General features: G+C 42.8%; 1 protein-coding gene across 1 annotated transcript in view; it reads left to right on the top strand.

Moving 5' to 3' along the window:
• The window catches only part of PKD1L1 (polycystin 1 like 1, transient receptor potential channel interacting), a gene marked incomplete at both ends in the record, with an annotated part of 154,865 nt that overhangs the window by 39,500 nt on the left and 97,430 nt on the right, over nucleotides 1-17,935 (top strand). The window contains 8 exons of the mRNA XM_084247735.1: nucleotides 2,397-2,570; nucleotides 4,408-4,527; nucleotides 5,007-5,175; nucleotides 5,687-5,926; nucleotides 7,819-7,951; nucleotides 12,217-12,423; nucleotides 13,523-13,704; nucleotides 16,688-16,909. Of these exons, the coding sequence (XP_084103861.1) occupies nucleotides 2,397-2,570; nucleotides 4,408-4,527; nucleotides 5,007-5,175; nucleotides 5,687-5,926; nucleotides 7,819-7,951; nucleotides 12,217-12,423; nucleotides 13,523-13,704; nucleotides 16,688-16,909 (1,447 nt within the window). The remainder of the gene's footprint in view (nucleotides 1-2,396; nucleotides 2,571-4,407; nucleotides 4,528-5,006; nucleotides 5,176-5,686; nucleotides 5,927-7,818; nucleotides 7,952-12,216; nucleotides 12,424-13,522; nucleotides 13,705-16,687; nucleotides 16,910-17,935) is intronic.

Raw genomic sequence — 17,935 nt, forward strand, 5'->3', positions numbered from 1 at the left:
TCTATTCAGTTCCATTGGTCTGTGTGTCTGTTCTTGTTCCAATACTGTGCAGTTTTGATGATTATGGCTTTGTAGTATAGTTTGAAGTCTGGGAGTGTGATGCCGCCATTCCCTTCTTTTTTTTCAGAAGAGCTTTGGCTATTTGGGGGTTTTGGTGATTCCATATGAATTTCATCAATAATTGTTCTATTTCTTTGAAGAATGTCATTGAAATTTTTAAAAGAAATATAAAACCATATGATAGTATCAATAGATGCTGAGAAAGCTTTTGACAAAGTACAACACCCATTCATGATAAAAGCCCTTGAAATTCTTGGGATACAAGGAACATACCTCAATATCATAAAGGCCATCTATGACAAGCCAACAGCCAGTATCATTCTCAGTGGTGAAAAGCTGAAAGCATTTCCATTAAGATCTGGAACAAGACAAGAATGTCCACTCTCACCACTGCTTTTCAATATAATACTGGAAGTCCTAGCCAGAGCAATAAGACAATAGAAAGATATACAAGGAATCCAAATAGGAAAAGAAGAAGTTAAACTATCACAATTTACATATGATATGATAATATACATAGAGAACACCAAAAAATCCACAGAAAAACTAATTCAACTAATCAATCAATTTAGTAAAGTGGCAGGATACAAAATCAACACGCAAAAATCAGTAGTCTTCCTATACACAAACAATAAATCTGAAGAAGAAGAAATTTAAAAAAAATCCCTTTTATTATTGAAACAAAAAAATATCAAATACTTGGGAATAAATCTAACAAAAGAGGTAGAAGACCTATACAAAGAAAACTATAAAACACTGTTAAAAGTAAAAGAAGAAGACACAAAGAAATGGAAAGACATCCCCTGCTCATAGATTGGAAGAATTAACATCCTCAAAATGGCCATCCTACCGAAAGTAATATACAGATTCAATGCTATTCCAGCATTTGGTCTTTTGAACAGGGAACTAAACAATTAGTGATAAGGCAAGTGGCCAGGATCCAGGAATAAGTAGGAATGAGGGATTTTTCACAGACCAACAATTGTATCAAAACTGCTAGAACTTCACACAACTGGGAAGCTACATTTGAGTCTTTGCAGGTGTCAGCTGACTCCTCCCTCTCTGTCTTTCTGTCTCTCTCTCCTCTCTTCTCCTCTCTCCTCTCCTCTCACTATCCTCTGTCACTCTCTTTCTTTTTTTTTAATCTTTTTTATCCCTTTATTTTCAATTGTTTTATGTCATTTTAATTTTTTTTATTTTATATTCCCCATACAATTGCACCCCCATTATTTTGACCCCAACCCTTCCTTTCCCCACACCCCCCCCCCAGTGTGTCTCTGGTTTATGGTTGTTTGTTGATTTTGATTTTTTTCTTTCTTATAGTTATTCTTTTTTCTGGTCCCTTATTTAGGTTTTCTAGATTCCTGCTGTAAGTGAGACCATCCGGTATTTTTCTTTTGCTTTCTGGCTTATTTCGCTGTCTGCTGCAAATTCTAAAGGCTGTTCTCAGATGGCTTCATTCATGCATCTTCAACCAGTTGCCAGCAAGGTGGCTTCTCTCCTGTGGGGGCAGCTATTGGTCAGATTTTATGGGAGAGTCAGTTGTACATCTCTTGCCACTCAATGGACTGGCCAAGTTTACTCGCATGGAGCAATAGCAGGGATTATTATAAGCAAATGAGACAAGCAAGCTAGTATTCAAGCAAACTCAAATATGCAAGCACTTCTCAAATTCCTTGGCTGCCAGACTAGCATCCAAGCAGGGGGTGGAGAAATAAGTTCTACTTAAAGAGAGGGAAATTATGTTACAGATGTATTATAAGGAAGTGAAAACAAGGTAAAAGTTTGGTACCATTTTGCAGTCTGCCATAACAGTTTTTTGACATATTTCCATTTGACTCTTTATTTAAGGTTTTATCTGTTTTTGTCTAACTATAGGATGACCAATGCATCCATTGCCATGCTTCTGTATACTTTCCACTTCACAAGAGTGTTTATATACTTTTAAGGGAATAGTGCAAAATGAAAATGTAGCAAACATATTAAAAATTATTAAGAATTTCAAGACAGTAGACCATTAAACTGTATGTTGAGTATGGAGCTCTATGTGACAGCATGGGCCATGAGACATGAAGTAGCCCTGTTACTGTAAGAGATAAGAAAAATCACTTTTGCTGTGTCAGTGGCCATGAGTCACCCCACCTTAAGAATTATACAAATGTCAAGTGTTGCTCATGATTTTTAACAATTCATCAAATGTCCTTTCTTCTTTTCTTTCTTTCTTTCTTTCTTTCTTTCTTTCTTTCTTTCTTTCTTTCTTTCTTTCTTTCTTTCTTTCTTTCTTTCTTTCTTTCTTTCTTTCTTTCTTTCCTTCTTTTCTTTCTTCTTTCTTCTAGAAGGAGTCTATATGCTCAAGGCAGCTGTTTATAATGAGCTGTATGAAACTGAAGTGGAGCTTGGGCCTTATTATGTGGAAGTCAGCCATGCGGCTCTGTCTGTATACATGAATTCCAGCAGTGTCCACGGGGATGAAGGTCTTGTCTTTGCTGCTTCCCCCTCAGATGAGAAAAGTAAGACCTACATCCAGAGTCTGGGTGTGAAGATCTCAACTATCAATGAAGCATGACTCCACTGTTATTATACCATCCCTGCTAGAATAATTTCAAATGCAGATATATAACAATCTTCATTTATTTCTCTCTCATTCAGAAAATATCTATTTCATTGTAGTATGCTCTGAGGGGGATGAAGGTGAACTCATACAATGTCTTAGTGAGGAGGAATTTATAATCTAATAAAGTAATTAAAATATGCATGTGAGAAATATGAGCTAACTTCAGAAGGACGTGGCTGGGAGATTGTAGGGCACGGGCATGTGTGTAGGTGCAGGGATAAGGAGTATTCGAGGTAGGAGGTGGCATCTGGGAGGGACCTGGAGGATGGAGTTGGCTGTAAAGAAATGAGTGTGGGCAGATAGTGGGGCAATAAGTCAATCACAGAGGTGAGAGGCAGAAGGAATCCATAGCCTAACTATAGTTTCCCAACTACCTATGAGGTGGGCTCCATTCACCTCAGTTTTTAAAGGATGAACTTGAAGCTCAAAGCTAGTGAGGTGGAAACAGGAAATTCCAGCAGAATATCAGAACACGTGGAGCAAGAGTGCTACCAGGCTACGACAGAGCCCGTATAGTGCTAAATGATCCCAGTGTATTCAGGCTAAGGGGATGGGAGTCTGAGTTATATTTCCCAGATATAGAAAAAAAGGGGTGTGGAGGGGGGTGGGCAAAGAAGCCATCCATTTGAAAGTCTTTTTGACGATTCCACACACTGCTTTCCATGAAGTTAACCGTGTGAGAAAATCTTTATCCAAGACATTATAAAACATACCTGGGAGGGTTTTTTAATTGGCTCGTTGTTTTCTAAACTTTGAGTAAATAAACAGACTGTCTAAGCAATGTGACAATGTGGGCCTTACAAGCCCCCACCCCATAGGTTCCTGGCCATGAGTTAGAACTGAGGGCCAGACGCATATCCTTTACTGGGCAGCCTATGGAAATCCCCAAATGGTGGTTCCTCATTGTTTGACAAGTGGACTGAGGTTAAAATTATGTTTTAGACATTGTGATATGATATCACTCTTATTGATGGGATGTTTAATTTTCAGAAATTCTCATGTACTGATGAAGAGCAAAATATCCATTCTATCTTATCACTGTTATAAATGAGCATTTTCTCTTTATAAAGAGAAATTTTCTCTTTATATATAATTTTATAAATATAAATAAAAAATTATATAATTTTCTCTTTATAAAGAGAAATATTGTAGAACAACAATAAATCATTTTTTACAACCTATTTCCTTTGTTAACATCCATTTCTGATAAATGAGTCATTCTACATCTTCCTAGATGCCCTAGTTCTTCTAGAGTCTGCCCAGATACTTGGTATCTGTCTTCCAGCTATATGCATGTATGTGTGCATGTGTGTGTTGGTATGCACATATATGTGCAACATTTAGCATTGTGTTTCACAGGATTTAAGTTTGAGGCTTCCTGATGTGCTCTGTTTAGAACCACTGCATATGAAAGTCTGCCTAGTGCACACATTAGAGAAATCCTTTAAAAGCAAGTCATCTACCAAAGTAATTAACATACTTCAAAAACAAACCTACTCCCTATGTAAAGTCTTGGGAGAGATAGAGGAAATGTTTAGAGAAAATTTTAATGAGATAAATTGTGACAAAGTCCATGTTTCCTAGGTCAGTTTGATTTCAAAACAATAAGTTTTGAAATTTATTGGCATTCAAGGACAGAAAGTAAAAGTTGGGAAAATATTGACCATGTACTATATGAATGAGTGAATTCACTTTAAGATGATTTCCCCTTAGCCTTGTTTCTTTCATTTCAGGTACTGTTGTAATGCATCATTTCCCATCCATTTCTTCCTATAATGTGTCCTTTAGATCTCAGACCCAAGGGGGTGACAGTCAGGCTTGGTCCAGCATGACTGTTTGGTATCAGATGCAACGTAAGTATAAACACTAAATCTAGATTTAATGAAATCTTCTTCAGTCAGCCAGTTGAGATGGCAAAGACTGTAAACCCACCAGGTTCTGTGAGGAGCTCTTCTAAGTCTATTTTCCCTTGAAATTAGCTCTGTATTCATCTGCTATTCATTCTAGGACTTTTATAGAAAGCATATATATCAAGGTTTCAATGTAAATGTATAAAAAAGTGGGTTCACTTACAGTTTCATTTACCAGTTCCCTCATACCTTATCTTTTCAATTAAACCCCAAAGTAGACAGCCTTAGCACTTTATGAGAGCTATGCTTTGATGGCCTTTGGTCTTGAGCCCGATTCACCTAGATTTCTACCACTGCAGCCCTGTGCACATTCCTATTGGATGTCCTCATGCTCACACACAACACAAATGAATGGGAAGGTGAGGGGCTAACTTCTCAGGCCGTCTATGCTGAAGCATTCACCTCCCTTCCCTTTGTCACAGCTGTCTCTGTCTACACACTTGGAACTGTGTTTGCTGCAGACACTGACATCACTTTCACAGCTATCACCAAGGAAACAACTCGCCTGGAGTTCTTGTGGTATTTTGGAAATGGTCCACCAGTGAGGACAACTACAAGCAACATCAAGAAAAGATTCAGCATTCCCAAGTGGTCTGTAAAATTGATTGTTGTGATGGGTAGCTGCTTAGCTCAGGGTGAGGATTCCCGTGCTACCACTAAAATAACCTAAGGTGTCACACTCACACTCAATGCCACCAAGCACTTTTGTGAATGGAGTGTGTAGATTTAGGAAAGAGGACTCAGTCTCTTCAGCCTGAACTACGTAGAAGGGTGAGGCTTTGAAATTAGACAATCCTAGATTCAGATCCCATCTCTGCCACCAATGTGACCTAAGCAAATACCTCATCTAAGGCAGAGTAACAGTGCTACCTCACAGCTCTGAGAGTTTAATTAAATTAAGAAGAAGGGTGGGTCAGAAAGTATTCTTCATTTTCCCCAGTAGGATGGAAATCATTGGGTTCTATAATTCCTTCAAGTGAAATACCAATGAGCTCTCCCCTTCCACTGTGACCCCTGCCTTTCCTGCGAAGTCATGTGAACAGTGTACAATCTCTCCACCTTATTCCATCCTTTCCATCTGCCTTCACACCCCCTCCCCCAGGTATCTTGTGATGGTCAGGGCCTCCAACGGGGTCAGCAGTACAGTTTCGGAGCCCCGTCACATCAGAGTACAGAAGAGAATCGTTGCCAACCGACTGGTATCCACCTCGTCAGCATTAGTGAATGCCAGTGTGACCTTTGAGTGCAGAATCAACTTTGGCACTGATGTGGCTTACCTGTGGAACTTTGGCGATGGTGTTGTCAGCCTGGGGAGCAGCTCCACCAGTCATGTCTATAGCAGGTACATCACTCTGGGCACAGGTGAAACTGCAGACCATGGCTAGAATGGGCTTTTCCAGGTGTCAGCCCTTGGGTCTCCACACTACCTGCCTTCCAGTTGCAGATGACAGATATTCAAAAGAGAAAATCAAAACCCAATTGTTGTTCTTCAGGAACACATGGTCTGGGGGTGGCAATTGGGGAATCAGACAGGTTTGTGCTACAAAAGAGGAGTTGCACAGAACAGTTCATTCTTCTTTGGAAAGCTGGGCAACCAGCTCACTGTGGCATCCACATGGTGCACTAGACATGAACTCTTGATCAGGTGTTTGCCAAAGGGAGCTTAGGACTAGCCACATCTGGCGAGACTTGGAATAACTGTCATGATGCTAGGAATGTGGAATGAGAGTGGAGGGTGGCAGATAAAGTTTCTGGGGAAAGTTATAAGGGTCTTTGGTAATTCTGAAGAGTTTAGCATTTGTCTTGCACCCTCTGTTTACCCAGATGAAACATTGTGGAGGACCATGAAAGTGTGTAGCCTGTCTTTATCCGAAATAGTCATTACATTTCTCTGGAGATGGGCATGTCTGCAGGAAACATAGCTATACACCAAATCACCACCTCTCAAGGTTCAGAGGTGCTGAAATGCAGACCAGTCAAGGTCACCTGATCCCTGTCTGGGCCGCCTGGCCATTGCTGCTTAACTGCCCTCCCTGGTAGGGATTAGTCCTGGAATGGAGCCAGTCCTAACAGTGGCTGCTCTGTCTAGGCTGAGCCTCAGGCCAGACTAGAGCCATTTGTACTAGTGTGCAAAATTATCCAGAAATTGAAGCCCAGGTGGCCCAGGGCATCAGGAAAGATTGCAGATGGCTTTCAGTGCAGGATTCCCTTAACAAGAACCAATACCTCCATACCTGTGATCCCTTGACCTGAGGGGCATCACAATTGTTCATCACTAGCTCTTGATTGATAGCTTCTCTACTAGAATAGCTTGTGCCTTTCAGAAGGAATTGAGTGACAGTACCCAGGCAGGCTGGAAGGTTCTCAGGTGGGCACCTAAGGCCTGGACAACTGAGAATGTGCCATGAAGCTCAGGGAGCCCTTTCTTGCCCTGTGGACATGGACTGTTCTGTGCCCCCTCCATGCTCTCTTGAGTTTCAGGGCTCTTCAACCACTGGAGAACCTGAGAAGGACTTCATAGCTCACACTCTGGTCAGTAGATCCTGCCATTTTTGCTGACACTCTCAGATAGCAACTGATAGTCTGATCCTTGTGCTCAAATTGTGGTCTTCTGCTGGGGACTGTGTTGTCTTATATTCAGAAGTCTTGAATGTGTTGTCTGATTTTCATCATTTGCAAAATAGGCATGACCTGCTGGGTCAGGAACCACTTGGCATACCCCTCTCAGACCTTACAGCACTCCATAGCAAAAACTGCTGCCCCTTCCAAGGCTGTGATATTGTCCTGAGCCTAAGAAGTGCAATAGGAAAAAAGATCTATGGATCAGAAAAGAGAACAAGAAGGTCACGCTGAGATCCCATATCATGGGTCAGGGATGTCCCACATGCAGGGTGCCCGACAGTCTCCCTTGGTGGGCGTGCGTCAAGCTATCACCACAGGCTGGTTTCCCAAGGAGGAAAATAATACCTGATATGGAAGATTGTTTCTTCTATGGCAGCAACATCGGTCTGGGATTTCACCACCTGTCCTGACTCACACTGGATGAACAGTGTTCTATTAGGGGGACAAAGAGCCTTTGTGGAAATCAAGCTCAGGGCCAAGTCTCTTATCACCTGTGGGCTGTCTTCCCACCTTAAACTTAGAATTGCACAGGTCTAGGAAGGTAAGAGAAGTGGGAAGGGTGAACACAAAGCAACAACAGTCTCTTAACTTCTCTGTGTTGTTCCCCTTCAGGGAAGGAGAATTCACAGTGGAGGTCCTTGCTTTCAACAACGTCAGCACCGTGTCCCTCAGAAAACACCTTTTCATTGTGCAGGAGCCCTGCCAGCCACCCCCTGTCAAAAACATGGGGCCGGAGAGGATCCAGGTAAGAATGGGCCTGGGAGTCATTCATCAGGCTTATGCCAGCTTTTTCTCCCAGGTAGATTCAGTGCAGAACAAGAAAACTTTGGAGAATGAGGCTGCATTTGAAGCAAAAGCTGTGAGGGCTGCTGAGGTAGTGCATGAACTGAGCAGGGAAAGCCTCTCTAGAGCCCCTAGCACAGACAGAAGCCTGGTTCCTGGTGTGTGAATCTGGTCTTTATTCTCCTGATACGTTGGTATTAACACAACTCACACTATGCTTTTTTCAATTAAAAAAAATTAATTCCTTGTGAAAAGAACTGTATTGCTTTCAGGAGAAAGGTGTATTTGAATATATGTGATAAAATGAAAAGAAATGTTCACTTATTTGTTGAGTACCTACCGTGGGTTGGGAAAAATAGAGTTGTTTTTCATTTCTTTTATTCCTTTGAGGCCTTTGATTTAGAGCAAATGCTACTTTTCAGGGCAAAGAGGCAAATGGCACATGGGAATAGAAACCTGTGACTTGGCTGATTTTCCCAAAATGCTTTCTGGGATTGCTGGGCCCCTGGGAGTCTTGGGGTTGGACACTCTGGCTCCAGATGTGGTCATGGGAATCAGGTAGCCCAGACAAAAGGTCTGGTGGCCACTGGGAACCCCATGTGCAGGGCTGGCTGTGTGGGCTCCAGATTGAGGGTGAGAGTCCTACAAGCAAGACCCACACATACCCACTAGGTCAGCAGGCATAATGTGATGGCAGTCTTGTGCCCCAGGACAGTGAGTTCTCTGGTCAGGGAGAGGCACAAAAACAAATCAAGGAACCCAGGGTTAATAACTGTAATTAATAATTAATAATAATTATTAATAATAATAATTAATTAATAACTGAGTAGTAAGGACAAGGGTGGAGGATTAAACTTGAATCTGATGCTGCTCTTCGGCTGAGCCACAGGACACAGCTTTCTCCTGGGTTAAAAGATTGAGAATCGGGCCTCCCCGGTGGCGCAGCGGTTGAGCGCTGGGTTGCGAAGCTGCCCGCGATCTCTGCGGTGCCGGTTCGATCCCCGGCTGCTCCCCAGCCACCGCAGGAGGGTCCCACATGGTGCGCAGACCTCTCCTGCCGCCCGCTGCTCCCCTCAGCAGTGTACTTCGGTCCTTCTGCCTGCTCTGCACCCCGCTCTGGCTCTGGTGAATTCTCTCACCCTCCTGCGCTTCTGACTGTACCCAGTGCATGTATAAACAAACAAACAAACAAACAAATAAATAAATAACATGCCTCTATAAAAAAAAAATAAATAAAAATAAAAAAAAAAGATTGAGAATCAATGCTGGCATATGGTTCAAACTATTTACTGTGATTTGGGGTCATTTTTTTCAAAATAAACAATTGTTTTCATTTTATTTATTTTTTTAAAGATTTATTTATTTTTATACAAGAACTAGGGTACAGGCCAAATGCGTGGGAGGGTGAGAGGATTCACTGGAGACAGAGCAGGGAACAGAACAGGTAGACTGACGAAATACACTGCTGAGGGGAGAAGCGGGCGAGATAGGAGAGGTCTGCTTTGCAATATGGGATTCTCACCAGTCAGCCGGGATCGAACCCGTGCTGCAGAGGCTGTGGACAGCTTCATAGCGCAGCACTCAACCGCCTGCACCACCATGGAGGCCCCTTCATTGTCATTTTAATTATATTTTTTAATTATAAGGATAGGTAACTCAAGGTCTTTAATTTTTTTTTTTTTTATTAGAAGTTTCCTAAGGTTGGGGCCTCCCTGGTGACCTAGGGGTTAAGTCTCAGCACTGTCAGCACTACAGCCTGACTTTCATCCCCAGCCAGGGAGGTGACCCACATGGCACAGCAGACCTCTCCTGTCTTACCCGCTGCTCCCCTCCGCAGTGCATTTCAGTAGATCATCCTGTTCCGCTCCCTACTCTGGTGAATTCTCACCTCCCACACCTCTGGCCTACACCTCAGTTCTTTTATGCAAAAAAAAAAAGTTTCTTAAGGGAGAAAAATAAAGTATCCTAAGTGATAAGCCATTCCTGAGAATCATTGTAAAGTTTCTTGTAAAATTGATGACCTTTGGGACAAAACATAAAAGAACAGTGCTCATAGCGAACAATCTGAAAAATCAAGGGATAAAGGCAAGCTTGAAATGATTAAAAACCTCTTTTTTAGAAAATAGTAATTTCCCGTGAATATTAGTTTTTTCACACAACCATCCCTGTGTCCTCTAGTCCCATTCCTTCTCCTCTCCCTTTTAACCCCAGGACATTTATTGATGTCCACTGGTTTTTGTTTTAACATTACCGAATTGTTATGTACTGTCCAGTATATGATTTTATTCTTCTGACTTCTCTGCACATAATTCTCTCAGATTCCCTCCATTTTGTTGAAAATGGCTGCATTTCATCCTTTTGTATGGCTATATCATACTCTTTGGTGTGGCTATACCACATCTTCTTCATGCAATCATGCATCAGACTTTCAGGTGGCTTCCATGTCCTAGCTATTATAAGTAAGAATACTGCTGAAAACATTGTGGAACCTGTTTTTTTTTCATTGATGGTTTCATATTCTGTAGATATATGCCCAACAGTGGGCTTGCTGGATCATATGATATTTCTATTTTTAGTTTTGAATGGTAAATGCAGATTGCTTTTCTTATTGTTGCATCAGTTCACATACTCAACAACAGTATAAAAATGTTCATTTTCCTCCACATCCTCACCAACACTTGTTTTGTATGTCTTTTTTTTTTAAAGATTTATTTATGCATAGAAGAACTGGGATGTAGGCCATAGGTGCAGGGGGTGAGAGGATTCACCAGAGACAGAGTGGAGAGCAGAACAGAGTGGAGGGGATCTATGTACCACTGAGGGGAGTAGAGGATAAGACATATTTGGGTCAGCTCCCTGGCCGGGGATTGAACTCAGGCCATAGAGGTGATAGTGCTGAGACTTAACCCTTAGGCAACTAAAGAGGGTTATTTGTAGTTATTTTTGCCCTGAGAATATGACCTCATCTTTCAAAGTCACTTGAAAGACATTTTTCTTTTTTGTTATTTGCTTGAAATATGGTTATGTTCCTTTTTTGTAGTTTATTTTTTATTATTAGAGATTGGGATTTTTAGTGTAATTTTTTTTTTTTAAGATTTATTTATTTATTTATTTATTTATTTATTTATTTATTTATTTATTTATTTATTTATACAAGCACTGGGTATAGTCAGAAGCACGGGAGGGTGACAATTCACCAGAGCCAAAGCGGGCAACAGAACAGGCAGACTGACGAAGAAATACACTGCTGAGGGGAGCAGCGGGCAGCAGGAGAGGTCTGTTGCGCCATGTGGGACCCTCGCAGGCGGCTGGGGATCAAGCCGGCACTGCAGAGGCTGCCGGCAGCTTCGCAGCCCAGCACTCAACCGCTGTGCCACCAGGGGAGGCCCTAGTGTAATTTTTAAGTACATAAAACTTATACAATAAGTTTAAGTATATAAAATTTATAAAATATTTATATTTTATTTTTGTGACATACCTATTCAAGTCTTTGCTATTTTTCTACTGGAGAGTTTGAAAATTTTACATTTATTTTTAAATGATATAAATTTGCAATATATTTTACAAATGGTATTACTTTTCTGTTTATTACTCTTAATCATAAATATTTTTTGACATTCATAAGTTAAAAATTTTATATATTCAAAGCTTTAAACTTTTCCGTTGACATTTTCCCATGAACTTTAGGTTAGAAGGTATTTTTTCTCTCACTATGAGTACATTAAGTAAAAATATTTATTCCTTTTATATTTTTTTGATTTTGTGCTTTTGTTCATAAAGTAGGTGCAGTATTTGTTCTGGTGCTTTAAATTCCAGATCTAAGAATTCTGTCTTGTTATTATACAAATAAGTAATTGAGTCTTATGTTAAGAATAAGTTTTGGGCCTCCCCTGGTGGCGCAGGCGGTTGAGCACAGCACTGTGAGGCTGTCCGCAGCCTCTGCAGTGCCAGTTCTATACCGGCCAGCCAGCGAGGGTCCCACATGGAAGTGCAGACCTCACCTGTCTCGCCCGCTGCTCCCCTTAGTAGTGTATTTCATCAGTCTGCCTGTTCTGTTCCCCACTCTGTCTCTGGTGAATCCTCTCACCCTACCGCACATCTGGCCTATACCCCGATTTTTGTAAAAATAAATAAATAAATAAATCTTTAAAAAAAAGAAGTTTTAATTATTTGCTGTTGTATTGGTCACAAAGTTTTAAGGAGACAACTTTTCTTTTTAATCTGCAGGTGTGGAGGTCTCAGCCTATAAAACTAGGAGTGACATTTGAGGCTGCTGTTCTCTGTGATATTTCCAGTGGTATTTCCTACACCTGGAGTTTCAGGAACTCTTCAGGGTGGCTGGTACCCTTGCCTCCTGCTGTCAGGACACACAGGCAGACCATCACTGTACCCAGCTACTTTCTGGAACCTGGGAACTATACTGCACTGGCCAAGGTGGGCTAGGGCTTACTATACAACTGTCACTTTCACCAGCTTTTGAGCAAGAGTTCAGCATCTGCCACTCCACACCTGTTCTAGCCACAAGATAGGGATTGTTAAAAAAAAAAAAAAAGGGTACAATTTCTAGAGAAATATTTAATTTCTTTGGGAGAAGATAGCATATTCAAACACTAGCAAATTAGTCAATTAAAACTCCTTCTTACTCATTTAATAAAACCGCCCTACATACCTGCTTTGAATAAACCACTGTGATGGCCCCAGGGATATCAGAGGATGGGGAAGTGTCATCAAGGTGCTTATCACCAATAAAGGAATGGGGATGTCCATCAGAAAGCAGGACAATGAAATATTCATCGTAGTGACCATCCCCAAGTATGCAGTGTTTTTCAGCTGGAAATATGAAGACAATATGTGGTTACAAGGAGGGAGAGGTCCTCTCTAGATAAGTTAGCATCACATACTTAGAAGTGAGTAAGGGAGAGGCAGCTTGGTCAAGACCAAGGAGAAGCTCAGGATTCTGTGATGGGGTGTGAGCAGAGCATGTAGGGAATGGACCTAGATGGTCTAGGATGGAATTTCCAGGTGGACTATTCAATTCCCAAGTTTTTCTTCAGTTGCATTTTACTTTCCGTAAAGTCCATACTGATTTGGGGGTTAGAGAGGTGTTGCGAAAAGGGTGACATGGCTTTTGATGAAATGCCATGCTTTTGATGAAATGAAATGATGAAATCCAAGGCTGTGGTAACCATTGTTGTCACAGAGCATCTGGGGAATTATCACTTGAAGTGTTATCTTCACAAATCTATAAACCCCCAGTCTTATGTTCATAGATACCTGGTTAGGAAAGTGTTCCCAGTTTCACTGACTCTAACCACTTTGTCTCCAATGGGCACACAATAGGACCTTTATTTTCACAAAGGTAACTGGTTGGGGGTTGGAAGGAATTACCTTGCTGTGCAGCTCTTGAAACCTTTAGTTAGGGCCAATGGTGCACTTAGGCTCATCAGTTTCCTTCTTAGTTTAACCTGAGAGTCCACTTCCTTGGGCCATCTTGCCAGGCCCCACAGTGACACCCCTGTCATTGGCATTACAGGTCCAGGTGGAAGGCAGCATTGTGTACAGTAACTACTCTGTGGGGGTGGAGGTACGATCCCAGGCCCCTGTCAGCGTGATTTCTGAGGGAACACACCTGTTTGTCTCCAGGACTAGGTCCTCCACCATTGTCCTCAGGGGGTCCCAGTCTTATGACCCGGACATTCCTGGGGCCATTCTCAGGTAAGCAACGAGGGGCTGCCACCACCCATTCTCAACATGTGCCTTTCTCTCTGTCCTCTGCCTCCTCCAAACTCAAGGTCTGGAAAGTTGGGACATTCATTCATAGAATTTTGATATGATTGTTTTATATATCTATAAGTGTATATGTATATATGTATGTATGTATGTGTGTATATATATGTATATATATACAATATACCTCAGCTTTTATTAGTTTAACTAATGTTTCTTTGGAGATCAAAATATAAGAGAATCTAGGAAAGGAGTAGAAATAAAGCATGAGTAGCTTTATAATTTGATATTATGTATTTTGCAATATGAAGTTTAACTAGTAGTCTGTGCAGGCTGCCATAGTAAACTACTGCAGTCTGGGAGACTTACGAATAACAGACATTTAATGTCTTACAGTTCTGACAGCTAGAAATTCAAGATCAAGGTGCTAGAAGATTCAGTGTCTTCAGTGCTTCCTAGTTCATAGATGTTGTATTTTCAGTGTCTTCACATGGCAAAAAGAGAAAAGGGAGCTCTGTGCAGTCTCTTTTATAAGGACATTGATACCACTCTTGAGAACTCTGCTCTTACGACTTAATCACCCACTTAAGACCAACCTCAAAACACCACCACTTTGGGGATTTTGGTATTTCAATGAGAGTTGAATTTGTTGACAACTGAGGGCACATAGCTATTCAGCCAATAATAAGTATGTTACTTTATTTTTAAAATTCTCGATTTGTATGATGCAGTTGGTGTGTAGGAGGCTTGATTTCTGATCACTGAACATTTCTAAGTGGGTGAGTCCCTTGATTTTGAAATTCTTTGCTCTGTCTTCTTCTCTATCCACACTCCCTCCCCTGGTGGCCTCATAAAGTATACTGTCAAAGACACCATCCATGCATAGTAGCCTGGAAACCATATCTTCCATGGACACCATCAACACACCATAACCTGGAACACATATCTCTGTGGATCATCCATACACCATAACCTGGAGTATATATTCTCCGGGGACACCATCCATGCACCAATAATGATGAGGATGAATCCCTCATTCAGACCTCCTTCTGGACTCCAGATCTGGAGTCTCCTCAGCAAATCCACCATGTGCCTACTGGCACATGAGCACAAAACCCACCTCCATGCAGTCTTCCTGTCTTTGCTGAAGGAAGGACCCTTCTAGTTGCTCAGGACAAAATCCTTAGCAGCATGATTGGTTTCTCTTTTTCTTTCTAACTTCCCATCTGTTTGTCAGGAAATCTTGTTGGCTCTGTCCTAATCTGAGCTGCCACCACTTCAGTTTACCTGCTTAAAGGTCTCCTCACTACCTCCAAGCCTCTACCCATACCCTTCAGTCAGTTCTCCATAGCATTTAGATGAGTCTAAAGTAAGTCAGAAAACATTTCATGACTCAAATCCTCTATCACTGCCTTTCCCCTCAGTGAAAGTCTGTCAACAGTGCCTCTGAGGCTCAATCTGACTGGACTCCATGTCACCCTGAACTTTCTTTCCATGGTGGCAGCCCTTGGAAGTCCCAGGTGGGCTTCTGCCTCAGTACTCCTGCACCACCTTCCTCAGTTTACCTGTTATCATCTTCCACTTCATCCTTTTGCAAACTTCACCTTCCCAGGGGAGCCCACACTTATGAAACACTAAAGTAACAACAGTCCTATCTTGATTCTGCTGTTTCATTCCCCACAGCATCCTCCTCCCTCTAACTTCCAATAATTTGCTCCCTTACTTTTATCATCTATCCCCCACTGGGATATAAGTTCCAGGGAGCAGGACTGTATCCCTTGTACCTGGAATGTGATAGTCAGTGAATATTTGAGACCCCCTTGTTCTCTTAGTCACTGGATCACATGCATAATTTCCGCATTCCAAATAGGATCTTGGGGTTTCACTAGCCAGGTGGAAGTGAGAGGTTTGAACTCTCAGACTCCCTACCTCCTCCCATTAGCCATTTTCACACATAGGCTGAGCCCTCCAGGAGGAAGAAGGCATGTCTTATTTATCTCTGCCTCCCCTATCCATCCCAGACATCCAATAAGATACCCCCTAACAAGAGCTCAGGGTGTGTCTGTTGAAACAAGCTGAGTCTGCTCCCTGAGAGTGAATACAGTCTAAGCTTCTCCACCATCTCAGTGGAGAAGGTTGCTCTGCACATGAGTGAGCTGCCCACTGGAAGAGGAGGCGGGGCGGCTACACTCCACTCGGCTGGGGAACTAATGGGAACAGGGCTTTACAGTGCTGCCACCTCCCACAGACTTTGAACACAGAGAGGTTTAGACCTCATACCAGGGTTCAAGTTCCTTACAATCCACATCGGAAAATGAAACTTTGAAAATGAACTTCAAAGGCTGTGTGGCACTTTTGTGCGGCTCACTGCTGTAGGATCAGCACAGGAGCCTTCCCTAGCTTCTTCCTACATGGGGGTGTTTCTTGCAGTGTGTGTCCCCACTAGAGTAAAACCCACTGACGCCTGTGGGTGCTATGGTCTTCTTGATTGGTGATCACAGCAATTATCACACTGCAGAGGATTGTGAGGTTGGGAGGTAAAGCAACGACTTCACCTCCTGGTCAGTCCACTTCTGGAACTGGCAACTTCCCAAGGCCCTAGGAATGTGTTTCCTTCCTAAAACAGGTGATGTGGCCCTATGTGGCTTGTGGAACTGCAAGGATGAGAGTAGCTTGTGAAACACTACTCCCATGGCTGTGTGCAGATGCGAGCAGAGATGGGACTTAGGCGCCTCACAGGAGTGGAGGGCAGCTGGCTGCCCAGGGGGTGGGAAGCACAGGGTGGCCTGGAAGCAGGGTGTGCCAGGGCTTCAGAACCCTAAGCAAATGAAATGGTAGGACAGACCCAGCCCCAAGGTAGTGGTGCTGCCCCCACCACTCTTACATCAGGTAATAGAAAAACAAGCCTGCGACCATATGGTCACCTAACTGGCCAGAAGTGGCATCAATGTCTCCCTTGGCCTCTCCACAGGTATCACTGGAAATGCACAGTGGCCAGCATGCTTGGGCATCCCTGTTTTGCACCTTCCTCTCCATGTTGCCTAGACACCAGTGCTCCCATCCTGGTCTTTGCAGTGAACTCTCTCAGTGACAGCTTCGACCAGTTTCTAGTGACACTGACAGTGTCCAGCAATGTCCGGAACTCCTCAGAGGCACAGGTGTTCCTGTCTACCCGCTCAGACCCAGTGCTCAGGTACCACCTGCCTGCATTCCCCCTATACAAGTCCTCCAGGTTGCACTCTTGTGCCCAGTGCCCAACCAGTGGCAGCAAACATTAATACATAATCGAAATGATTATATTTAACAAATTAGATGTTTTTATTCCAAAAACACAATGCACCATATCATTTGGCCACTCACATGATAATCGCAAAATTTATTTAAAAATATTCATTCACTGTATACTAAAGGTTATTTTCTGTCAGTACTGTCAGGAATTATTTGAGCTTGTGTTGACAATATTCCTGGGAGATCTGAGGTCAAATGGCCTCTCGTGGCTCCTCATCCCTATCCCACTCCACCTCCACACACATACCATACGTGGAGAGAAACACACACACACACACACACACAGGGACACCCACACACAAACACACTTGCATGTGTGCACACCAGGAGGGGTCAATCCGGAGTCATGCAATGGCTGTGTGCCCCATGGGCCATGGTATCCTGCCTGGAAGCCATGTGTGGAGGCAGCATTGATGTGATTGAGCATGGTCCGCCACGTGCGAAGTGCCTGTATATACCCTGCCCCCACGCGGAAAGTCTTTCCAACCTTGACCTTCTAAAGGCTCCCTAAGTCCCATAGGAAAGACATCCAGAGTCAGGACTAACATAACAGCCCAGACAGCTGAATTATATCCTAAAGTATGGTATTCCTCAAAAGGAACTTTAGAGAGTGCCGGGTAAGCAAAAAGGAGTGAAGAATTAGGAAGCCATGTGGATGCAGGCCTGAGGGAAGAGGGCCTGACTCAGGACCACACCACCAGGAGTCAGGCGCAGCTCTCCTCTAGCTCTGTGTACCCAGTGCATTTGTGCCTGTGCTGCCTCAAGGCCTGGCATCTTGTCAGGGAAGGACATGCAGTGTGGAAGAGGCCAGGCTTGGTCACTCCACAGTGCTCAGGCATGTCTCCATGACACTGCTATCTGGACAAGGCTCAGCTACATCAACACGCCTAACTTGAATAATGCTGCCAGAGAAACCTCACATTATCTTCCT

This window comes from Talpa europaea, assembly GCF_964194135.1.
Source record: "Talpa europaea genome assembly, chromosome: 11".
Classification (NCBI taxonomy): domain Eukaryota; kingdom Metazoa; phylum Chordata; class Mammalia; order Eulipotyphla; family Talpidae; genus Talpa; species Talpa europaea.